This window comes from Gymnoscopelus braueri (assembly GCF_963280865.1).
Source record: "Gymnoscopelus braueri genome assembly, chromosome: 9".
In the NCBI taxonomy this organism is placed as follows: domain Eukaryota; kingdom Metazoa; phylum Chordata; class Actinopteri; order Myctophiformes; family Myctophidae; genus Gymnoscopelus; species Gymnoscopelus braueri.
Window position 1 is genome coordinate 1952862 of NC_137610.1, and position 26077 is coordinate 1978938.

A 26077-nucleotide genomic window follows, 5' to 3' on the forward strand; every position below is an offset into this window, starting at 1 on the left:
AAGAGAGAGAGAGACATGGAAACATAATAGATTGAAGAGAGAGAGATGGAAGCAGAATGGATTTATTGGACATCTCAACCTGTTGCCATTAACAGGAATCAAACACTCAACCTTGGGATTGACAGGCTGCAACACTACCTATAGTGCTATAGCGTTGTCTAGGCTGAGGTTGTCTGTGGAAGATAAAAGTGAACCAGTGAAACCAGCCGATCTACAAGCTCAGAAACACGTTGCTATCTGAAAAGTTTTGAGATTGTAGATCGGCTATTTTCAGAATGAAGTATGTCATACATTGCAAAAACATACCCTCTCAAATAAGCATTTCATGTTATCTTTACCGTTTGCACATGTATTCATTGATACAGTCATGTTTTTTGCAATTCAATTTAAATGAGTCTGCATCAAGTGAGGCTTGAATCGGCAACCTTGCGGTCGTGAGGCACTCGCTTAAGGGAGAAGCCATTGGACCAACAGACAAGATCTGTGAAAAAAGAGATCAGAGAGATGATACAGTTTCACGCAAATAGCTGAAAAATCCTGGGTTTAAGTGTCAACGTGATACATGTGTTCCTCATGAGTCAAGGCACATGTGTAAGCAGGTTTAATGGCTGTCGGCCAAACGAGGCATGACTTTTGCCTGTTTAAAGTTTGCATTTAAAAAAAAAATCTTACTCCAATTGACCAATTGGAGTAAGATTGGTTTCAGTGATATTTGGAATGACCCTCAACATTACCCCAAAGTTTCAAAGAAATGTGAGTTTGCATTTATGTGTTAGGGGCAGATGAATAATTGTGATAAAACTTCAATATTCATTGGCTCATTAAAGCTTAATTTTTTCACTTATGGAAAATCTGCTGCATCGTTGAGTCGGCATAGGTCCAAAATTCATGTGTAAGAGGTTTCGTGCAGATTACTCAAAAATCCCAGGAAGAGATAGCAGGTTTAATGGCTGTCGGCCAAACGAGGCATGACTTTTGCCTGTTTAAAGTTTGCATTTAAAAAAAATCTTACTCCAATTGACCAATTGGAGTAAGATTGGTTTCAGTGATATTTGGAATGACCCTCAACATTACCCCAAAGTTTCAAAGAAATGTGAGTCTGCATGTATGTGTTAGGGGCAGATGAATAATTGTGATAAAACTTCAACATTCATTGGCTCATTAAAGCTTAATTTTTTCACTTATGGAAAATCCGCTGCATCGTTGAGTCGGCATAGGTCCAAAATTCATGTGTAAGAGGTTTCGTGCAGATTACTCAAAAATCCCAGGAAGAGATAGGTTTTAACAGTTTTTCATATAATTCAAAATGGTGGGAGATCTAGAGGTCAGAATTCAAAAGTCAGAGTGTGAAAGTTGTTCATCATGAGTAGACGCATAATGTGTATTGAAGTTTCATGGCTGTAGGTCAAACAGGGCATGAGTTGTACCTGTTCAAAGTTGGCATTTTCAATTGAGTGCTATAGCGCCACCTTTTGACGAAAGATTGTGAGATTTATTTCTTGATAGTTTTTCATGACCATCTACCATATGGCCGAGTTTCATAAAAAGCGACAGCACGGTTCAGCCAGAACTGCGAAAAGTGGCAGAAACAGAATACTGCCAATCTTAAAACAGGTCCAGAGCTGAGCTCTGGCCCCGTAATTATAGAAAAGGGGTAAAAAGCAAAACATTGAAAATAAAATAAAAGCACTGTCTTAAAATGTCGATGTCCTCACAAGAATAATAAGACAAATGTATGTGTGTGTGTGTGTGTGTGTGTGTGTGTGTGTGTGTGTGTGTGTGTGTGTGTGTGTGTGTGTGTGTGTGTGTGTGTGTGTGTGTGTGTGTGTGTGTGTGTGTGTGTGTGTGTGTGTCCAGCGTCCAAGGCGGAGTCTGCATCCGGGTCTTCTCCGGCGCATCTCGTCGTCATGGACAACCACCACGTCGGCCACCGGTCTGCCCACCATGGAACCCGGCCCAGTCCCCAGTGAATCCGGTCCGGTCCGGGGCGGGCGCCCGCGCAGCCACAGCATCAAGCCCTTCCATGACACGCCCACATGCAGGTAAACCCCGCCTTCCATGACACGCCCACATGCAGGTAAATCCAAGCCCCCAGAACCACGGTAGAACAGTGAAGCGGCCGTCGCCTGGTGGTCAAATCTGGGATAGCAACACTTCCGTATTTAAAATGCTACTGCACGTGCGTCTACCGTTTGGAACCCTAGTGCACTTGCTCATAACTCTATGGCCTGCTCTATTGGCTCCGATATTGGCTCCAATATTTGTACCTCCGGCAGACTTCCGTGTGCTTCAAACGCCACTGAGCAACTTTCATTGAAATGAATAGCTGGGGGCGGGGCAATCCGCCCTCTAGATATATTATAACTATGGGTAAACCACGCCTTCAGAGCTGAGGAGCGCTTTAACCCATTCAGTCCCGGAAAGCATCTTTGTCGTCTTAGATTTTGCTACGTGTATAAGCTATATATCATTGCTGTCCGGCCAAAATCTCCATATTCTAACTTGTTGTGTTTTTTTTTTTCGTAAATGAATGCACTACTTGATCATAGTGTCACTCAATAGCATAAAGAGTAGCAGATCTGCAAGCACGAAACGTGGTGCGTTTGAGCTTGTAGATCTACTACTTTTGATGCTTTTGAATTTGAATCCTGAAAATGAAATACTGAAATTCTCAAGTAAAGTAAGAGTAAACCATGTAGGCTACTTACCGGTAGTTACTTTCTACAACAGAATGCAGTTACCTGGAGGAACTGACAGCTTTCATGGATGATTTTTTTCCCCCATCTCCTCTGGTGTAGGTGTTGTGCACGGTTTCGTTCCCAAGTTCTGTGGTACAGGTGTTGTGCACGGTTTGGTTCCCAAGTTCTGTGGTACAGGTGTTGTGCACGGTTTGGTTCCCATGTTCTGTGGTACAGGTGTTGTGCACGGTTTGGTTCCCATGTTCTGTGGTATAGGTGTTGTGCACGGTTTGGTTCCCAGGTTCTCTGGTGCATCCAATTAAAATAGCTCTGCTAAATGTTCTAGAACCTAGCATCTGGAAGCAGGAGATGAAGTGTGTGTGTGTGTGTGTGTGTGTGTGTGTGTGTGTGTGTGTGTGTGTGTGTGTGTGTGTGTGTGTGTGTGTGTGTGTGTGTGTGTGTGTGTGTGTGTGTGTGTGTGTGTGTGTGTGTGTGTGTGTGTGTGTGTGCGCTCGCGCGCACATGTGTGTGTGTGTGTGTGTGTGTGTGTGCGCGTGCGTGCGTGCGTGCGTGTGTAATGGTTAGCAGGTGTGTATTTTCACATACCTTGATAATTTGACGGTGGAACAGTTAAAGTACAATCTGGGGTCTTGGCTGAAACGTTTTGCTTTTAATGCAGTCTCCCTTTGGTGGAAAGTAACATTTACTCAAGTACTGTGCTTCAGTACAATTTTGAGGTACTTTTGCTTTACTTGGTTATGTGCATTTTTCAATACTTCCTCTCTACTCTACCCACCATTGGTCAGTTTATAATCTCGCAGCACCACTGCATTAAAGTAGGAATAGACACAGAAGCACCTGGGGGGAATTGGCCTAAGAAAGAGGAGGAGCCAAACAGAGTTCCTGTTTCTACACAAAAAAGGAGGTGGTGCCCCCAGGGACAAAAACTAAAGAAAGAAAAAAAAAAACTTTTTTTTACTGAATGGGTTCCTAGATTAGTGAATTTATTTTTGTACTTAACGAGAATGTATGCAGTGGCTCAGGCGGTAGAGCGGCCGCTTGGGAATGGAGTTAGGCAAATAGACAGGTTTCTTGATTGAGACTGCATGCACAGGTGCCGGTTTCATGTAATCAATTCCCAACATATCCCCAAACCTGTTGTTTTGGGGAGTGTTGGTCTCTGTTCATTCAACCTCCTCTTGTGTGTTGGAAAACTGCTTTGAGAATCGCTATTATTGTTTACACACAACAGAAACTAGGGATTATATATTTCAAGAGTGAGAGATAAAAACAGCATTTGAAAGTTTGATGGGATGCATTTTTACACCTGAGTGCTGTGACCACTTTTCTTTCGGCTCCGGCCTGCACGCACATACTGGTTCTTATCATTGTGACGTTGTCTGGAAATGCGTCTATTGCGGCTAGACTCTAGCCGCTGTAGAGTCATGTTGTGAGCTTGTTGATCAGCTATTTTCTGCGAAGATATTTAATGTATAGAGTGAAAACGGAAAAGACACTAGTACAGAGCCCTGAGGGACTCCGGTCAACCATTAAGGGTTTAAGTGGTTACAATTTGTGGAAATGTTCGCGGGTAGATATTGCGAAAAATGCCGATCTACAAGCTTGCGACGCAATACTTCAGCACGTTTACGCGAGTAACATTTTGAATACAGATTTTTAACTTGTAACAGTAGTACTTGTACATTGTGGTATTGATGATACTTTTACTACATATTGTCTCTGTGTTGTTGACAGTTGCGGGCGGCCGTACCTGCGGCTGAGCCACACAGACGCTTCCATAGATAAACCAGACAAACTGCAACGCTCAGGTACCTTTGTTTACACGTTTGTTTGTTTGCATGTTTGTTTACTTGTTGGGTTATGTTTGTTTACATGTTTGTTTATGTTTGTTTACATGCTTGTTTATGTTTGTTTACATGTGTGTTTGTTTACACATGTTTGTTTACATGTTTGTTTACACGTTTGTTTACATGTGAATGCTTCTAGGTGTCATTTTCACTAACCTCTGCAGTGGAGGAAGAATTACGCAGATTTTCAGGACGCTAGCGACCTTCAAATCCAACCCTATATTGTTCTGATCAGAGCAATGGTCACATGTATTGTGTTATGGCCATTTGAAGTGTTAAACACTACTGTAAAACTGCTGTAGTGTCCCATATGTGTTCAAGTTAGTTTTTTTGGTGTGACTGTTCTTCATGACAGACCCCTGAACAGTGTTTGTGCCAAGTTTGGTGCAAATCGGAGATCTTTTTTCCCCCCAAAAAATGTATTACAAATATTCTGAGTTTTCCAGACATTAAAAAGAAATTCAAACATTTTTTCAAAATAAATTCATGAATTAAAATTAAAACAATTAAAATAAATTCCATGAATTCCACAAATTTAACTTCTAAGCGGAAGTGAAAATAGCCGATCTACAAGCTCAAGCTTGAAGATCTGCCAATTTCACTAATTTCCCTTTTGGGTCACAGTCTAAAAAGTCTGAGAGCCAGTCCTCTAGGCAGTTTTAATCAGGGGTGCAATGCTCACTGGACGGCCTTGAACGCCGTGCAGGAACCTATTTGACCAGGAGCACGCGCAGGCACATGGATAGATTAAAAACGACTTTAAATTCACACCTCAATAAAGTTTACAAAGGCTCCCGACTCACACCAGGGAATTAACATAGGAATGAGCCTAGATGCATATCAATTGTCCATTGTGTGAATTTTTAGTGTAGGTGTTAAGCAACGTGCGCGTCACTGCTTTAAAATAGAGTGCAACCAGAGTGCAATTCAGAATTGCAACACTGGTTTTAATATAGGATTTTAATCATTTCAAAATCAAATCATGACACGTGCTACATAGGGTTAGACCGGGTGACCAGGTTGAAAGTGGTTTAAAACTATCGTTAATCACAGACGGTAACATTTGTTTGTTTTTGTGTTTGCGTGTGTTTTGTGTCTTTGTTTGTTTGATTATTGTTCGTGTGTTGTTTGTGTGTGTTTGTGTGTTGTTCGTGTGTTGTTTGTTTGTGTTTTCATGGTGACAGAAGAGCAGGCGGTGACATCATCAGACTATGACAGCACGCAGGAAGCCAATCACAGCGATGCAGACGATGACCACGCCCACCACGACAAAACCCCCGCCCACAACGCCATGCTCCGCCCACTAATACCTCCAGAGGTGAGGAGAGTCACGTGACATCAAAACCACACCCCTTTGGTCAGTTAAATGACATCAACACCATGCCCCCCCCTGAGTCACATGACATCAACACCACGTCCCTTGAGTCACATGACACCAAAACCGGCCAGGGACCCCCGGGGACCCCCGGGGAGGCCTCGACCCGGCCCAGGGAGCCTCGAAGCTGGGTACTCGCTCCAGTCCGGGGGACCCACGCCTCCGGGGGACACCCGGCTCTCCAGGCGGTCCCGTGGACCCACTCTTAAGCACCCCTCGGCGGGCGTTAAGTTGAGTGACAGGCCGCGGCCAAAGCACCACAGGGACCTGGTGGTACAAACGGAGAGGCGCGCCCATGGGACTATTATGGACCCACTCTTAAACTCTTAAGCACCCCTCGACTGGCGATAAGTCGGGGGGTCCCGCGGCCTACGTACCGCAGGTACCTGGTGGTACAAGTGCTGCCGCAAAGGTTATCATGCCCATTAGCAGGGTCTTGTTTCCTCGCTGAAGATTGTCTTCTTCCCTCTATGGCCTGAGCCGATTAAATTTCTCTTGGCTATGGTTTCGCTGGGTCAGTGGGAATCTCGTTCAAAAAACGGAGTCTCCGGAGCGCGCCTTCGCGCCCCCCGCGGCATACGGATTTCCTCCGGGGGGCCTCGGGCGGTCCGTTGCAAGACAGTGGGAATCTCGTTCGATTAACTCGGGCGCAGCCACTGCTGAGTTACGGGACAACCGGGCCGCAGGGCACGACCAGCATAGATACGTAGCTGCTCGCAGGTTCATATCAAGTTCCCCCGCCGCCAACCCCATCAAGGTAACTTGCCTTGCGGGTCTATTATCGGGAACTCTGGTTTACTCAACTCCTGCGTGCGCCACCTATGTGGTCTACACCCATATAAGGTACTGTCCCGGCGTGGGCACTTGGCAGTGCCTGCACGCCCAACTCACACAAGTCTGCAGCGCCCTTTAAGACAAGCATATGCTACTGGCAGGATCAACCAGGTAGGCCTCCTGTTCCGCCGCGACAGCGCGCCCAGCTGAGGCGCGTGCCGTGGGGTTGCCGGTCCGCGGAGGCCGCCGAGGCCCCCTGTGAGGAGGGCGGCGGTGTCTCCCGGAGGCGCGCACTGCGTCGGTCGCCACTTCCTCCTTTGCCCCCTAGCCGGACGAAAGCATGTTACGGGGGATCGTGGCCCGTTCCGCAGCTGTTTGGTCGGTCGCCGGAGTACGCGACGCAAGCAGGGTTTGAGAAACGGAGTCTCCGGAGCGCGCCTTTGCGCCCCCGCGGCTTACGGATCTCCTCGACCGCGGGGGCCCTAGGGCGGTCCGTGGCAAGGCAACTAGGGTAGACGGTGCGTCTCGGTCTCGCTAGAAAGGGTCGGCCGCGGAGGAGTGCGGAGAACAGGCCACAGAGGCCTCTCCGCACGTGGTCCCTCCGCGCCTGGTCGGGCCCGCAGGCTGCAAGCAGCGTCCGCCGAAGCACACGAGGTGCCGGCGGGGCCCTTGCAAGAGGCGGGCTACGAGTGCCTATCGGTCAGAAAACAGAGCGGGTTCCACGGCCTTTGCGGGCGGTGTGGTTCCCGTGGAACACAGTGCAAGACTAGAGTGGCCACCGTGGCCGACGGCGGGCCCTGCATTCGGGCAGGCCTGCCGTCCGTCCCCAGCGTCCGCACGCTGGTCAATATAACCGGGATGGGCCTCGCCGCACCCAGGAAGAGGCCTCTTCCTGGGCATGGTCCCTACCTACGAGATGGCACCAGTCGGCCCTTCTCCCTGGCTCTCCCCTTCACACAGGGCAAGGGCCAGGGAGCCCAGTGCCTCACGGCACAGTGCCGGGTGCACACTCGCCCGCTCTACCCGCCCCGGGAGCCACCGTCCCTGGGTAGGAGGTGGTCCATGGACCCCCGGTGGGGACCAGGGACCGGGGACGGCGCCGCCTTGTGGACGCCGGCGGTATTGCGCCCCAAGACAGCAGCCTTTTACAGGCTTGTGGATCTGCTCTTTTTCCAGCCTTTTTTAGCCCGAATTCCAGCTTTCGGACCCGCGGGTTGTCAGAGCAGCGCCGTGCACCCGCCTTAGGCCACCCCTGGTGTGACTTTTTGCATGGCAGACCCCGAACTGTGTTTGTGTCAAGTTTGGTGCAGATTGGAGCAACAGTGTGCAAGCTCACATAGTTTTGAATATTTCTGAAAATGTCCGAAAATGTACATCATAATTTAACCACTTAAACACCAGTATCCGTATTGTGGGGAAAGCTTTCCCCACAATAACAGAAAACAGAAAAGGCCCTAGCATAAAGCCCTGAGATATGGGGTTTAAGTGGTTTAAACTTTTGAATACTTGAGTGTTTTACTCGAGTATCTACTTTGTCCACCGATGCTGGTGTAGCTTACCGTACCACCGTGTTGAACCAACGTGTCACTTCCTGTCAGGACAAACCCGTTGAGGCTCCGGAGCCTCTGGTCATGGAGGGACTCGAACCTCTCCTGAGTCAACTGGCCAACTGGAACTTCCCCATCTTCACCCTGACGGACAGAACCAACGGACGCACCGGACGCATCCTGAGCCAGGTGAGTCTACAGCCATTCAAATCAGTCATTGATCAATGTATTCAGAAATACGTTGATCAATAGCATTCAACAGATGTATTGATTGATCAATGTATTTTGTGTTTTTGTGTTTTTTTTTGTAATGTGTTTTGAAATGGCACACTGTACCTTTCAAAATACATTGATCAATGGCATTCAAAAATGTGCAGATATGCAAGCTCATGGCACGTCACTTCATAGCTCATAGGACGAGCGTTATGAGCTTGTAGATCTGCAATTTTTTTTTAAATTGTGAACATTTGAGCAAAGTAGAATACATTTTTGGAATCAGCCTTATTGGGTTAAAAAAATCTAAGAAGTGATACAGGGAGAAAGGAGGGTGTGATTGCTAGGGGGTGAGGTACATACAAATAGTGCTAGGCTTTTGATTGATTGATTGATTGATTGATTGATTGATTTAATACTTTATTAGACAGAAATGTAAACAGCACGAGATACAGTCAGACATTTGGGCTAAAAGGATAACACATTCCATTGTGGTCCTATGCGGTGTGATTGCTAGGGGGTGAGGTACATAGTGCAAGGGTGTGATTTCTAGGGGGTGAGGTACATAGTGCTAGGTTGTGATTAATAGAGGTAGAGGTACGTAATGCTAGGGTGTGATTGCGAGGGGTAGAGGTACATAGTGCTAGGGTGTGATTGCGAGGGGTAGAGGTACATAGTGCTAGGGTGTGATTGCTAGGGGGTGAGGTACACAGTGCTAGGGTGTGATTGCTAGTGGTAGAGGTACGTAGTGCTAGGGTGTGATTGCGAGGGGGTGAGGTACATAGTGCTAGGGTGTGATTGCTAGGTGTAGAGGTGCATAGTGCTAGGGTGTGATTGCTAGGGTGTGAGGTACACAGTGCTAGGGTGTGATTGCTAGGGTGTGAGGTACACAGTGCTAGGGTGTGATTGCTAGGGTGTGAGGTACACAGTGCTAGGGTGTGATTGCTAGGGTGTGGGTTATATGTGTTCTCATCCTAGTATCTTGTGTTCTCAGGTTTCTTACAGGTTGTTTGCAGACACTGGTCTGTTTGAGAAGTTTAACATCCCTGTCCAAGAATTCATGAACTATTTCCACGCCCTGGAGAACGGATACAGAGACATACCATGTAAGATGATTATGATTATTATTATGTCCAGTAGAACAGATACAGAGACATTCCATATAAGAACGCTATACACTTAGTATATTGTATACTGAGTGTATAAAAAAATAGCCAATTTACAAGCTCACAAGGTGTCACGATGCAGTGCATTGTGAGCTTGTAGATCAGCTATTTTCACTGTTTTTGAAACATTTTGCAAAATTATTTCCCCCCCTTTTTTAACTATTTTTGACAATATAATAAGCCTAACCCAAATGTCGTAATGCATACCTCTACTTTGGTATTGCAAGTATATGTTAATGCCAATACTTGCCAAAATGCTCCCCAAAACAATATACAGGCCTTTTACTTGTACTTAGAGTATTTCTACATTGATATTGATACTTTTACTCAAGTAAACTTCTTGCACCACTGCTTGAAGCTGAACTAGAAGGATTGTGACCACAGCCACTCTGTTCTGGGTACACAAAAAAGTAGGCCAACAGTGACCCTTACTGGGGAAGACAGGAAACACTGAAATAGCAGGTTTAATGGGCTAAAGTTAATGCAAAAGTACTTCGTACTTTGCATGCTTGTAAAAGCCTAATCTTGCAAAGTACAATCGTAATTCATAAGTTACAAACACAAGCAATTTATTTGCAAGTGCAACATTTTGAATACATTTTCTGGCCTTTACGTGCAGTGGTGGAAAAAGTACTAAAATGTTTTACTTAAGTAAAAGTGTCAATACTGCAATGTAAAAATACTGTGAAAGTCCGGAATTCTAAATATACTGGAGTAAAAGCACAAAAGTATTGGTATCAAAATGTTCTTAAAGTACCTAAAGTAGAATGTACTCATTGTGCAGATTGTACCATTTCACAAGTTTTCAAATGTATAAAACATCTTTTGAAAATAGCAGATCTACAAGTTCACATTGTGAGCTTGTAGATCTGCTATTTTCAAGTGGCCAAAATGTATAAAGGGCTGATGTGGTTAATGTATGTTCTGTAATAATAATCAAAATCTACAAAGTAACTAGTAACTAAAGTTCTCAAATAATTGTAGTGCATGGAGTAAAAGTACAATATTTGCCTCTGAGATGTAGTGGAGTAGAAGTAAAAGTATTGAAAATTGGAAATACTCCAGTAAAGTAAAAATACCTCAAAATTTTACTTTAGTACAGTACTTGAGTAAATGTACTTAGTTACTTTACACCACTGTTAACGTGTGTGTGCGTGTGCATGTGTGTGTGTGTGTGTGTGTGTGTGTGTGTGTGTGTGTGTGTGTGTGTGTGTGGTTCAGATCATAACAGGGTCCATGCCACAGACGTCCTGCATGCGGTGTGGTACCTGACCACCCAGCCTGTGCCCGGCCTCCCCAGCGGCCCCCCCATCAGCAGCCTACCCATCGCCGGCCTCCCCAGCGGCCTCCACACCTTCATCACAGACCACAGCTCCTCTAGCAGTGACTCAGGTACAATCCTCAGTGTTTACTTACTCAACCACTCAAACCCTATAGGGTTAGACGATCTACAAAATATTGTAAAATATTCTTCATAAAACGGTGAATGAAGAATTCAAAAACGAAAAAGAGACTTGATGACGTGACGTAAATCGGAGACCAAGATTAAAGGGATACTTCACTTTCACACAAAATAAACATTTAAAAAATATATTAAAAATAAATGAAAAAAGTAATGGAAAAATCACGGCCCCCTCACGCATTAGAGTGTCCTACTAATGTGTGAGGGGGCCTTTATTTTGCCATAACTTCTTTCATTTTTTTTAAATATATTTTTTTAATGTTTATTTTATGTGAAAGTGAAGTATCCCTTTAAAAACAGAACAAATATATTTTAAAAAACTCTTAAAGGAGTAGTTCACCCAAAACATGTCTTATTTAGGGTTAGATTACACAGCCATTGAATTCATTGAGATTTATTTGTTTTTGTCGCATTCCTAAGCCAATCATTTGATGACCGGCGGAAAGATGCTAATGTCTCCGGTAGGAGACTTGTTGAGTCTCCTACCGGAGAGACCGCCGGTCATCAAATGATTGGCTCAGGAATGCGACAAGAACTAATAAATCTCCATGAATTCAATGCTTCATGGGGTGTGTAATTGATTGAAAATAAGTAATTTTTTGGGTGAACTACTCCTTTATTACACCACTCATAGTGTGTTCCAAATTTCTTCTATTTGTATAGCGTTGTGCTAAAAACATTGCTTAGTCTTGAAGTAAATACAAGTTTTAATTCACTTTCGGTTCAAACCGTGGCATACACAAGCGCAGAACGCACATGGGCGTGCCTGCGTGGTTCAACCGGGGCTCACACAGACACAAGCGCCCAGGCACGTGCATGAGCCCATTTGAACCCGGAAGTGTTTACAACGTTTTCTTTCTTTCTTCTCTGGTTATATTTTTGGAAAAGTATAGAACGTGCGTTATGAACAGTGTTTTGGAGTTTATAAAGGGATATTGATATTGATATTGTTTTTCTGTTCGGTCTCCGTCATCACGTTTTTAGATTCTCCACTCACCAGGACTATTTTACAAGTCACTGTGTCTTAACACATTGAATGCCAATCGCGTAGATCTACACAAACCTATTTAAAGCCGCAGCGTGCCAATCGCGTAGATCTACGCGAACCGCCGGTTCGCGTAGATCCCCCCCAGGTGCACTTTCGGAATTTTTTGATCCATTTCCGGTTCCGGTTTGAAGACCGGAAACAGAATTATTTGGGATCCGATTTTGCCGATCACGTCGGCCCTCGTTCTAATGACGAAACTGAAACTCAATTCTCTTCCTGTAGTTTTTTCTCCTCGCATATCACTGTTTAACGTAATCCGCTCTAACTACAACCATGGAGCTCCGTTTGACACGTGGTTTTCACTGGTAGATTCAGTGAGAAGTCGCCGATGTAAACAGACTCAGCTCAATCTTAAGGATTTTAACAAGGTCTATGGCGACGTGAAAAAAACAACAATAACACGTTGGCACTGGTGAGTACATTATGAGATTAACGTCTGGCATGGAATGTGTTAAGACATCGCAGGGTACGAAATCGATAGAAATTAAGTCATTTCTTGGGTGAAATATTCCTTTAACTTTGATAGTGTACAAATGGATGCACAATAATTATTGTTTACAAGCAGAAAGGCTAGAGGAGTTACATACTGTACCATTACATTCTAATGTGGGAAGTCTCTCTGTCTGTCTCTCTCAGACAGAGAGGAGGGATAGGTCTGTCTGTCTGTCTGTCTGTCTGTCTGTCTGTCTGTCTGTCTGTCTGTCTGTCTGTCTGTCTGTCTGTCTGTCTGTCTGTCTGTCTGTCTGTCTCTAACTGTCTCTCTCTCTGTGTGTCTGTCTCTCTCAGACAGAGAGGAGGGATACGGCTGTCTGTCTGCTCTCATCCCGGCTCTAGAGCTCATGGCTCTGTACGTAGCAGCAGCCATGCACGACTACGACCACCCTGGAAGAACCAACGCCTTCCTGGTGGCCACCAGCGCACCACAGGTACGCACACTAACACATGTCAGGTGACTCAAATACAGTGGTGGAAAAAGTACTCAAATGTTTTACTTAAGTAAAAGTATCAATACTGCAATGTAGAAGTACTCTGTTACAAGTAAAAGTCCCAAATTCAACTAAAAGTATTGGTATCAAAATGTACTTAAAGTACCAAAAGTAAAAGTACTGAAATATTTGAAAATAGCAGATCTACAAGCTCACAACGCAGGTATAAAATAGGGCTAAAGTAGTTAATGTATGTTTTATAATATAATATATTTATATCTGCAAAGTAACTAGTAACTAAAGTTGTCAAATAATTGTAGTGGAGTAAAAGTACAATATTTGCCTCTGAGATGTAGTGGAGTAGAAGTAAAAGTACAGAAAATTGGAAATACTCCAGTAAAGTAGAAATGCCTCAAAATTGTACTCAAGTACAGTCCTTGAGTACATGTACTTACATTTACTCAAGTTACTTTACACCACTGCTACACCACTGCTAACAACACTGCTAAAACACTGCTAACAACACTGCTAAAACTACATCAAAATGTGCAGTCAAACCGTCCAGCGATTAGGCAAGTTGAATATAGGAGTGTGTGTGTGTGTGTGTGTGTGTGTGTGTGTGTGTGTGTGTGTGTGTGTGTGTGTGTGTGTGTGTGTGTGTGTGTGTGTGTGTGTGTGTGTGTGTGTGTGTGTGTGTGTGTGTGTGTGTGTGTGTGTGTGTGTGTGCATATGTGTGTGTTTTAGGCGGTCCTCTACAACGACCGGTCGGTCTTGGAGAATCATCACGCCGCCTCCGCCTGGAACCTCTTCCTGTCGCGCCCGGAGTTCAACTTCCTGTCCAGCCTGGGTCACGTGGAGTTCAAACGCTTTCGCTTCCTGGTCATCGAGGCGATCCTCGCCACCGACCTGAAGAAACATTTTGACTTCCTAGCCGAGTTCAACGCCAAGGTAACTAACTCACTATTAATAACAAGGTCACATTTGAACACGCTATTAACACATTACCTGCCATTGACGGAGATCTCCATCAATTCAAATCCAACCGTTGACAGCCATTGACGTAGATGTCCGTCTTTTTCTTTTTTTTTTACGTTTTGAAAAATCCACAAGAGGGCGCTCTAACGCAACTTAGGAATGATCCTAGGACCCTGAAAGAAGGAATGGACAGATGACAGTCTAGTCCACTCCTTCTTTATGAGTTTTAGTAAAACACTCCTTTCTCTTTTTTTGGTGAAAACGGCTGTTATTCAACAGCTGACCGGAACAAAATGGACGATCGCGGAAAAAAAATGTCGTTCCAGTGGATAGACCAGACCCTCCCCTAGCCTGGTCTCATTTCTCATTTCCATTTGATCTCAGGATCAGCGTCCTCGCTCATTGTTCTATGATTGACAGCGCATGTTGGTGGCCAATCAGGTGAAACCCGAGTGAACCCGATTTGAGCCGAGTGCAGCCGAGCAAAATGGAACGGCGGGTCGGCGGCCATTAAAACTTTGTCCGCTGTTTTTTCCGCTGTTTTAAAATTTCTAAACGCTCTCAAACTTATTTTTTTGTGGCACGGAATTTACTGTACTTTTAAGATATTTTTCGGATAGCATTTAGTTGTTTAACTTCATATATGTGGTCAATTAATCATGACAGAGCCTATTTAAAAAAAACTTTTCAGAGAACCGGCAGGGACGGGCAGTGACACTCATGAATCCGACTAAAGTAACCTATTTTCGGCATGGCCCTTTCGAAAGTCCCCTTGAAGCCGATTGTTCAGGAATTTGATATCCGCCATCTCTAATATAAGCGTCGGGAACAGGAACCGGAAAACAATCCCCAAAGAATGCTATTGGTTGGGTAGCTTGTCAATCAAGAGCGGGGGACTTTATCGTCAATTTTAAAATAAATGGGACCATAATTTAGCAAAACGCATATCATGATGATTGAAACGAGATAAACTAGCGACTGGAAGCATATAGTATTTATGACAATTTTTATTAAGGTAAGAAAACTAAGTCTAAAGTTTGTCAAAAACCCATCCGCTTACATTGAGAGAATATTCTTTCTGACACCAGCAGGGGTAAAACAGCGAAACTACAGGCCATTCATGTGAGCTGTCTCTTCTGTATTGGAGTCAATGTAAAAATCTCAAGCTGGCCCCTTGGTCACGTTGCTCTGTGGTGGTGGAACAAACTGCTGATTGGCTGAAGGGGTTATCAGTCAACGGTATAACTCCGGCCCAGCTCCCGCCCAGCTCCCGCCCACAGCCAAAAAGCCAAACAGGCCGCCATGCCAGACTCACTACTGAAATCAAATGGAAATGAGATTTCCGGAGGGAGGGGTTTATCAGGCTAACCCTCCCCCACCCCCCGGGCACTTTTTATTTACATCAGCATGCACGTCGTGGCTTCTGCAGCGCTCCAAAGATCGTCAAAACAAGGTGAAAAATAATTAATTAAATAATACCTGGCAGTGAATGTGTTTCACTGCCAGGTACCCTCAAGTCAAACAGATCCAGGAGACCACGTGATCGATAGATTCCCCCTCCATCCACTTCCTGTTTAGCGTTTTTTGGGAAATCAGCTGTATCTTTCTTTCCCCTGCATTCTGGCGAGACATGCTATATTCTACAGTTTGTATCAAGGGAGAAGGGGAGGTTGCGGTGAGTTTTATTGTATTTTCTCAGCAGCACAGTGAAACCCTCCGTGTTTAGCAACCGTTGGGCGATCGATCATACATGGATATAAATATTCTTTGACCAGTTGAAAAGGTAAGAAAAACGTGCATTTTTGACGAGAGATGCTACAGTGGTAGTACCTTGATAATGTCAGGGGTGGTACCCCTCTGGTGCCCCTGTGGTACCACCTATTTTTGCGGTACCTCGTTTTTCTATTTGGTGCCACTAGATGGCGGTAGAGAGCAACTAATGCCCAGACACAGGCACGTCGTGTCTATTTGAGACAGGGCTGCTTTCAGTCAACAGATAGAAGCTGCAATTGAAGCTGAACTTGTTGAGAAGTGAAACAAATAATTGTATGGGTTATATTATCAAGATGTATTTTGGTAAATTGCACTCAGTGGGCTATTAAATATAACTCTCAGGAATGAAACATTAAAACAAATAATGTGTTAGATTAGCCCTTTAAAGTTATTTCAATGGGTACATTGAGTGAGCTGTAATCTTAAAATTTCATAGATATTGAAAAATATAACTTTCCGTGGAAACAAGTTCCCAGTACAGGAAGAAACTCAATACAATAACATCTTTCAGTCAACAATTTGTTGATTAGTTGCAATCACTTTTTGGCACTTGTAAACCTGCATTTTATGGATGTAGGCATATTGCCACTTTAAAGATATTCTTTATAACAAATATGTTTATTACATTAAAGCATATTTAACACAACTGTGTTTCATGGAAAATTGTGGAAGAAGTACACAGACATTTTAGACAAACTAGCAAATCCACTTAAAAATCTAATGAAAACAAACTGCATTTGAAAACGTGTAGTAAAAAATAAAAGTGTGCTTGTGTGTGTGGGGGGGGGGGGGGGGCACAACTCTGGGCTCCTGAGTCCAAGTTTGGCTAGAGACAAACAAAAGACCCTGGCCAAGGTGTTAAACCAGTTAATTTGCATGTCATTGCATGTCGTTGACAGACAGACTGATAGCAGAGATTTTCTGTGGATCCCCAGCAATTCTTCAGATGAAAACTCTCTCATTCTCTCTCTGTTTTTCCAACCATGAAAAGTTTTTTGATTGATTGATTGAATACTTTATTTAGAAGTTTGCAGACAAAAAGCACATGAAAGTACAGTTCAAATCCAAGTTCGACTAAATAGGAAGCTGGCTGCTAAATAGGAATAAGAAAGCCATATGGCTTGTTTAAATTGGGGTCCCAGTTAGTTAGTACATTATACTCTCCTGTGTTCATTCAACTCTGTTTCACATTCTAAAACAATATAATTGTGCCGGACAGTAGTTTATAATGCATTTTATTGAAATGTTACTTTTAGTTGACTACTATAGTTACTAGTTACTGCTCTCAGACAGTAGCAGCTTTGGGAGCTGCAAGCTTTTTATCTCTGACTTTCCAAGGAGTAGTGCACAGAACATAGAGAACGACACACGTCCTGACCCCACACACTTATCACTGCACCAGTAGTGTAGTGGAGTAGAGAGTGGCCTTACAATTTGCAGAGCAGGGTTAGATTCCAGGCTGGGGTGCCTAGAACTTAGTGAATAATGTTGAGGTGTTTTTTACTTTACTGGAGTATTACTGTACTTTTACTTCTACTCCACTACATCTGAGGCAAATATTGTATTTGAAAACTTTAGTTACTAGTTAGGCTACTTTGCAGATATAAATGATTATATTATAAAACATATACATTAACCACTTTAGCCCTATTTTATACCACGGCCATTTGAAAATAGCCGATCTACAAGCTTGTAGATCGGCTACTTTCAAACATTTTAGTACTTTTACTTTTGGTACTTTAAGTATATTTTGATGCCAATACTTTTGTACTTTTACTCAAGTAACATTTTGAACACAGGCCTTTTAGTTGTAATAGAGTATTTTTATATTGTGGTATTGCTACTTTTACTTAAGTAAAATGTCTGTGTACTTCTTCCACCATGAAACACAGTTGTGTTTAAAGAAACAATTGCTTTTGAATTCATCCTAAGGACTGCATTATTTTCTATGTTTACAAAAAATTTAAATAACAATCACTTTGAAATGCATTCACCCTTCCCCTGTTGCTAATAATGTACTGTAGGGTTCATGGACTCACATGCGCCACATCGTGGCCGATCAGCCACACTACACCTAAAAAAAGGTGTCAAATATGGCACCACCAAGTAGTGGTGGTGGCACTCAGATGGTATTACTGCCGTTATCAAGTGCTAACCACTGTATATTCATCAGCCTGTAACAAGGGAAGGGGGAGTCGCGGTGTGTTTTTTTTTTCTCTCGCGGCAGCACAGTGAAACCCTCCGTGCTTAGCAGCCGTCTTGGGATCGATCATACATGGATATAAATATTCTGTGACCAGTTGAAGAGGTAAGAAAAACTAAAAACGCTGGCAGTGGGCCAGCACTGCCAGAATCAAGTCTGGCAGTGAATGAGTTAAGAGCAAGGTCACATTTGAACTCACTATAAATAACGAGGTCACATTTGAACTCACAATTCATAAGTGTTGTCCAGGGTGTTTTAGGGAAGGGAGAAGAGTCTAGGACGTGTGTACTGTTGTCCAGGATGTTTTAGGGAAGGGTCTAGGACGTGTGGAGCAAATACAGAGATCTACATATATGGGTATAAAAGTGAAACAGACAGACATATGGGTATAACCGGGGGCAGCATGCGTTCCCAACTTGCATGGTTAATGACTTGCATCATTTTCCAGTACCCAATGGGCACTGGGGTAGTAAAACTTGAGTGTATTTTTGTATTTCTACATTGTGCCACTTTTACTTAAGTCAAATAATTGTCAGTAGTACATCTTCCACCACTTCCACTGCTTAATGCCCATAATCCTGCTAGCAACTGTATTGATTGATTGATTGATTGAAATTTGTATTAGGCAAAAGAATGTAAAACAACACAGTTACATTTATAATGCTTTTGTCTAAAAGGTCCGGCCAAAAAAGTCCTTGCGGACTTGTTTCCGTTGGGGTCCTTGAATTAATTTCATAGACATATATAGTAGCAACCAAACAGTTCAAAAATCAACATGAAAATACAGATAATACAGAAAAAATACAACTATGTACAAAAAAAAGCATGAAAAAATACAAAAATATGTACAAAAAAGGGGGGGGGGGAAAGCATGGGGAAAAAAATATATATATACAAAAAAAGCATGAGGAAATAAAAAACATGTACAAAAAAGAGGAGGGGGGGGGTCGTCTGTCTACAGGGAAACTAGTACTAGCTCTTCTTTAGGCCTCCAGAAAGATGAGTTTTTAGGGCTGTTTTGAATGAGCCCAGCAAACTGCATTTTTTGAGGGATGGGGTTAGACTATTCCATTCCTTGGTGGCTGTGCTATAGAAGGAGAATTTGCCCATGTTTGTTTTATGGGTGGGTGGTACCAGATTGTTGTTTACGCTCCCTCTAGTTTCGTGGCTGTGGGTGTCACTAACCTTTTCGAGGTATTTATACAGATATGCGGGTATAGGGGGCATTTCGGGCAAATCTGCATTTCGATTTTGAAGACCAGTCCCATTTTTAGTTGTTTAACCCTGTCTTCCACCCTGAGCCAGCCTAGGCTGGCAAAGTGAGTGGGAGAGAGGTGGGTCATGGGCCCCAGTCCGAGAAGTAGTCGAATCAGTTTGTTTTGGGAGGTTTGAAGCTTAGTCTTCAGTGACACTGAGGTGTAGGAGTACCAAGAGGAGCTAGCATAGTCAAAAAGGGGCTGAATCAGGGCCCCTGAGAGGGGCCTGAGGGTTGACAAAAGAGGAAACTCTGCCCATAAATCTGGTTCTCTGGTTTACTCCTTTGACCACCTTTGTTGCCATGCTTTCACCTGTCAGGTATTTGTCAAGAATACATCCCAAATAGGTAATCTCTTCTTTGCTAGTGATGATTGTGTCATCGACTTTGACCTTGAAGTCATTTACCTTCATTTTACTGAGGGAATGTTTGGTCCCAAATAGAATGGATTCAGTTTTCCCAAGGTGTAGTGACAGTTTGTTATCAGTAAGCCAGGTACGGATTTTTGAGAGTTCAGAGCTGAGAGCTTCCTCAACTTGCAACTTGTCCTCACCCGAGATCAGGAGTGCCGAGTCATCAGCGAACAGGAACAGTTTGCAGTTACAGGCAGCATTCATGTCGTTAATGTATAGAAGGAACAGTAACGGCCCTAGAATGCTGCCTTGAGGAACCCCGCAGCTCACCGGGAGGGATGAGGACATGGTTCCGTTGATGTCAACCACTTGTTCTCTACCCTCCAAGTAAGATCTCATCCAATTTAGTGATGTGCAATCAAAACCAATCGCCTTCAGCTTATCAAGTAGAATTGCGTGGTTTACAGTGTCAAACGCCTTTTGGAGGTCCAGCATGACCATGCCACAGTATTTGCCCGAGTCTACCTCACGTTTGATGTAATCGGTCAAATATAGTAGGCATGTGTCAGTGGAGTGGGATGTTCTGAAGCCCGATTGGAATTCAAACAACAGTTTACGCTCGCTGAGGTAGCTGTTGATTTGTTCTTGGATTGATCGCTCTATAACCTTTGAGATGGAACAAAGGATGGAAACAGGCCTATAGTTGCCAGGATCTAGTTTGCTTCCTTTTTTATATAGAGGGATTACTCTAGCCAACTTGAATTCTTGTGGGACGTGACACTGACTGATGGATAAGTTTGTAATGTGGGCTACTATGGGAGCAATGGAGACCGCTGCGTCTCTGAGGAATCTGGTGGGGATGTTGTCAAGGCCGGTGGCCTTGTTTGGCTGTAGGGCGAGGAGTTTGTTTTGCACATCATTAGTCAATACAGGTTTGAAAAAGAAGGAATCTTTTTTAGCCCCTAGTTTCTCATAGTGAGCTTGAATGTGGTCGGGGCCATACAGACCTGAATGCTGAGGGAGTTTGCTTACCAACTGGGTTGCAACTGTGGTGAAGAAACTGTTAAAACAGTCCGCTACCAATGTTAATGTATCATGTTAATGTTAAAATGTCCGCATAACTATAAATTGTTGGATCATGTGTTGCCTTCCCATAGGTGGGTGACGATCCTGCCTCCGGCATCGATTGGTCCAATGAGAACGACCGACTGCTGGTGTGTCAGATGTGCATCAAACTGGCCGACATCAACGGACCGCTGAAACGTAGAGATCTGCATTTACAATGGACCCAGGGCATCGTTAATGAATTCTACCAACAGGTAACATTTAGAATGGACCCAGACATTGCTAATGAATTCTACCAACATGTAATTTACAACCTTTACGAAGTTCTACCAACAGGTAACATTTACATTGTTAACAAGTTCTATGAACAGGTAACCAGTTCTACCAACAGTTAACACTATAGGCACTGAAAGGTCAAAATAACCTTTTTGGCAATTTTTGTACAATTCAATTCAATATTATATTGAAGTGTCAATATTATATTGATGTGACCCCCCGGGGTCGCGGGCCCGTAGGCGGCAGCCTACCTAGCCTACCCAGACGCTCCGCCACTGGAGCAGAGACCCGACATTGTCCCACCCTGAGCAAGCAATTGCAAAAGTGGCAACTCTACTGAATTATCTTGGCGCTTGAGGCTCGTAGAGGACTCCTCTTTCTTGGCTTTTCTTAAAGATGTCTTTCTACCACCTTACACCTCAATACCTCAACATTTTACTTAAGTACATAACTTGAGTAAATGTACTTAGTTACTTTACACCACTGTCTGTAACTCTGAGAGTGTATGGAACCAAATGGACCCTTACAGGTCTGCAACTCTGAGTGTATAAACGGAACCAAATGGACCCTTACGGGTCTGTAACTCCGATTACAGTCCCGTACAGTACTTGAGTAAATGTACTTAGTTACTTTTCACCATTGGTAAAATTAGAGTTCACTGTGAATCCGTTCCGCAGGGCGACGAGGAGTCCAGTCTGGGTCTTCCCATCAGCCCCTTCATGGACCGCTCCGCTCCGCAGCTCGCCCAGCTCCAGGAGTCGTTCATCACGCACATCGTGGCGCCGCTCTGTCGCTCCTATGACTCCGCCTACTTGATGCCCGGCCACTGGCTGGAGGAGGCGGGGCCTGAGGCCACCCACACCGAGCCGGAGGGGAAGGAGCATCGTGACGGTGATGTCGACGATGATGATGGTGATGATGATGAGGAGGACGCAGCGTCCACCGACTCTGAGACGTCACGTAAGGCAGTGGCTCTCAAAGTGGGGTCCGTGGACCCCCAGGGGTCCTTGATGGGCGGGTTCCAGGGGGTCCCCTGCTAATTTTGTTAAAGGACCACTTCACCCATTTTCAAACCTTGTCTTCATATAATTGTTCCTCACTGCTCATTATAATGTGGCACCATTTATGTCTACTAAATCTGTGTCTTAGAGGAGGGCTGTGGACAGTTCAGAAACCTGCCTACCAGTGACATCATCGATGGGGGGAATCCAAGCTAATAGAAACTGCAGGCTTTCTATTCCTGGAAAGTCGGCATGCTGAAATAGAAGCCATTGTTTACGCATTAATAATAAATAAAAAAAACAATGATAATAATAAATATAGCTGCAAGCAGCGATGCAGGGACCAAGGAATGCAACAGGACATGTGGAAAATGCAATATATGCAACAAGCCATAGAAACAGAATGGATTGAACTTGAGAGAAAGTTACCTGTACATTTAACAAATGATAATTCTAAACAGCTGAGTAGAGTGCTGAGGGACTGTGGATATTGTATTTCTGTATTGTGTTGCTTATAATGCAGATTTTAAACTTGTGTAAAAAATGCAGTTATCTTGACAAAGGTTTGCAAATGTTTGCGCCGCAAAGCCGCTATTAGCTCTGCTATTTTCACTAGTTTGGGTCCCGGGCAAATGTCTAATTTCTCTAAGCACGGATCTAGACCATGGGTCTCAAAAGGGGGTCCGGGACCCCCAGGGGGTCCTCAAGAGTTACTACAGGGTGGCCGGTAAATCTTGGTTTGATAGAAACTTTTTTAAAACTTTTTTTTACTTGAACCCTAGCATCCCTATTCTGGGGGGAACGTTCACCGAAAATAGCAGATCTACAAGCTCACAAAACGTTGCGCTGTGAGCTTGTAGATGTGCTATTTTTGTAAGAGGTTTGGTGTAGAGGGAAAGAAAGAGCAGACCAAGTACAGAGCCAAAAGTCAAATGTACTAAGTATTGAGGATTGGAAGTGGTTCAAATGTCTGACAATACACTTGAATTCAACATATTATCGTAATAGAAAAGATAGTGTGTAAACAAACCAACAATACAACAAACAAACAAAAAAACATACATTTCCACAACACTGATGACAGTGCTGTCAAACAAGTCTATGAAGCTCTCTATGAAATCTATGATAAAGTTGAATCTGCAACACAATTTTATACATTTGTAGTGGAGGTCCCTGCTTCATATCTCTCTCTCAGCTAAGGGCCCCTACACACTGTACAATATTTGAAATGGTCGCATTTCACATTGCACGAGTTTCTCTCTTGAAATCGTGATATATATATCGTTGTGGTTCTCGCACGATTGATTGATCGGTGACAGGGGTTCACTCATTGCAAGATATCTCACCACGATGTGATCCCGACCCAATACATACATTTGCTTTTATTCCAAACGTCTCACGAAAATGTGTGATATATGCGCGATATCGAGACAGGACGCTAATGATTGACATTAAATAATTCTCTATTTCTCATGTCTCTCTCTCTCTCTCTCTCTCTCTGAAACAAACGTTTCAAAAAGCAGTGTTGCCGTGTCCGCTTATTATAAGCGAGTTGCTTGTAAAAAATAGTGGTGGTTGTGTTTTTTTAAGCTTATTTCTAAAGTGTAGTTGCTTATTTGGCCTCGTTTCCTAATGTTGTTTTTTTTCTTTGAAAATAGCTGCGCCGCGTTGTGAGCTTGTAGATCAGCTATTTTATTTGTATACAGGTTTAAAGTGCTCATGCGGCCCTGGTCGCTTTTGTTGGGCTTGTTTTCATAGACCTGGTTGATTATTTCTCTCGCAAAATCTGCAGATACTGTTCAGAGATACACACGTCACACACACACGCACACACACACACGCACACGCACACGCACACGCACACACACACACAGACGCACAGCTCTCTCTCTCTGTCTGAAACAGCCCCATCCTCGAGCAGGCTCGCTCACTCTCTCAATGTGTTTTATAATGTTTAACTTAATACAGGACTGTCTGGACGGTAATATTGCGGTTCTATGCGAGAGGACTAGCTACGGTGCGTGGCTGTAATGTGCTCTCATTGGCTGTAGCGTGGCTCTAGATTGGGGCCGACAGACCAAAATATCCAACATGTTTGAAATCTAAAAGTTGTCGGGAACCCCTCACCGACCGCACTTTATCGGGGTGTTTCTTCTCGGAGTAGGCTACCTTACACACTGCGCGAGCAGCACCTCGCCGAGGAACGCCCGATCTTTGCTGAGATCGGTGGTTTTGTCGGCGAACACCAAAAAAGCTCCCCGACAAACAAATCGGGTCAAATATCGTACAGTGTGTAGGGGTCTTAAGGGCTCCTTGGCCTGAAAAACATTGAAGACCCCTGATTTCTACACTATTTCTATCCATAGTCAAATGTTTGTTGTCCTCCATGTTTTCCAGAGCAAGCGGCGGTGAAGAAGAGGAGAGCCGTGTTCTGCCCGATCAGCCAGCATCTCCAGGAGAACCACCTCATGTGGAAGAAGGTCCTCAGCCAAGAGAACCACCAGGTCCTCCACCACACACACCCACACACACACACACACACACACACACACACACACACACACACACACACACACACACACACACACACACACACACACACACACACACACACACACACACACACATACAACAGACCGCTGTCTAATCAAAGACTCAGAGCACCTGCTGCACTACTTGAATGTTATGCTGTATCCACCATGACAGCCATGTAAACAAACACACAATGTCATTTGTGGAACTTTGTATTTAGTTTAGAACCATAACCTACTAAAGATCCATTTTATTCAGTCTAATCTAGAGATTCAAAGTTATTTGAGGAGCCATAAAGGGGTTTTAACAACTTTAAACCCTTAATAGATGAACATTCACACTAAGTTGATGTAGAGAGGGGGGACAAGAGCGGACCAAGCACAACTTTGTAATGCTACTGACGTTTGCGTGCAACACAAAGCACTGCCAAGCCAAAGTGCAGTAACTACGTTTTTGGACACACCCACTTATTTGTGTATCCCAAAGGTCAAATTAGCCTTTGTGATTTTGGGGGATGAACAATTACCTCAAGAACAGATGTACATTTATTGTAATATCACTTATATGCTGATATCTCATTTGGCTGACCAGCTGAATGACTTTTAAACCCCTTTTTCAGTGATTCCCCCCCCCCCCCCGTAGTTACTGCACTTTGGCTTGGCAGGGCCAAGGGGGTCCTTGACATGTTCTTTCTGGAACTAAACAAAGCAACAACAACAAAAAATCTATGGTGTCAGTTTTGGTTCCAGTTGTCACCGTTCTGTTTGTGTGTGCAGGAGAACGAGAACGTGGTCAACATGCAGGAACCCCAGAAACTCTCCAACCAAGGTTATTATAATTTTTTCATTTGCATTTTATTTTGACTTTTTGTTTTCAATTTCAGTTTATTTTTAATTCGTTTTCAAAGCAGTCCATTTTAGTATAGGTTTTATTAGTTTTAGTGTTTGTTTTTATGTATTTGTTATTGTAATATGGGGTAGTCTGGGGCAAGATTCAAAAAGCTCAGGAAAGATTGCAAAAAGAAAACCAAACAGATCTACAGGCTCACAACGCGTCAGGATGCCACCCGTTGTGAGATTGTAGATCTGCTATTTTTAAAGAAAGAATTCATAGAAGATTTCATATCCACCCAAAATATTAGCTTTAGGTGACAGTCTATAATAATATCTAGTGTTAATATTGCCGACAAATTTTTGTGTAGTTTTAGTCATAGTCTTTTGGATACAATTCCAGTTTAGTTTTAGTCATATTTTAGTCATCTGAAATGTTTTAGTTTTAGTTGACTGAATATTTTAGTCAACTAAATCTACAGTTGATTTAGTCGTCTTAAAATACATTTTGGCGGGCCATGATAGCATCGTAATGCCTGATTTATACATGGATTTGTGCTGAAAACAGCTGATCTACAAGCTCGTAGATTGGTTATTTTCGGCGTCACACCTGCACGCAACCAAGCATAAAATGACTTGTCTTAGTTCTACTGGATCTCTTCTCCACTAGTCCCTCCCTAACAGTCTAGTTTTTATTTGTTGACAAAATGTTCAATATATTTAGTCATAGTTTTAGTCATCATAGCTTAGTTTACAT

At 43.6% G+C, this 26077-nt stretch overlaps 1 protein-coding gene across 1 annotated transcript in view; it reads left to right on the forward strand.

Moving 5' to 3' along the window:
• The window catches only part of LOC308092118 (cGMP-inhibited 3',5'-cyclic phosphodiesterase 3A-like), a 28078-nt gene that overhangs the window by 1477 nt on the left and 524 nt on the right, over nucleotides 1–26077 (forward strand). Inside the window, exons 2-13 of the mRNA XM_080437944.1 lie at nucleotides 1858–2042; nucleotides 4434–4507; nucleotides 5731–5864; nucleotides 8294–8431; nucleotides 9450–9561; nucleotides 10843–11013; nucleotides 12918–13057; nucleotides 13802–14005; nucleotides 20774–20935; nucleotides 21635–21917; nucleotides 24356–24462; nucleotides 25267–25318. Coding sequence (XP_080294070.1) covers nucleotides 1858–2042; nucleotides 4434–4507; nucleotides 5731–5864; nucleotides 8294–8431; nucleotides 9450–9561; nucleotides 10843–11013; nucleotides 12918–13057; nucleotides 13802–14005; nucleotides 20774–20935; nucleotides 21635–21917; nucleotides 24356–24462; nucleotides 25267–25318 — 1762 coding nt within the window. The remainder of the gene's footprint in view (nucleotides 1–1857; nucleotides 2043–4433; nucleotides 4508–5730; nucleotides 5865–8293; nucleotides 8432–9449; nucleotides 9562–10842; nucleotides 11014–12917; nucleotides 13058–13801; nucleotides 14006–20773; nucleotides 20936–21634; nucleotides 21918–24355; nucleotides 24463–25266; nucleotides 25319–26077) is intronic.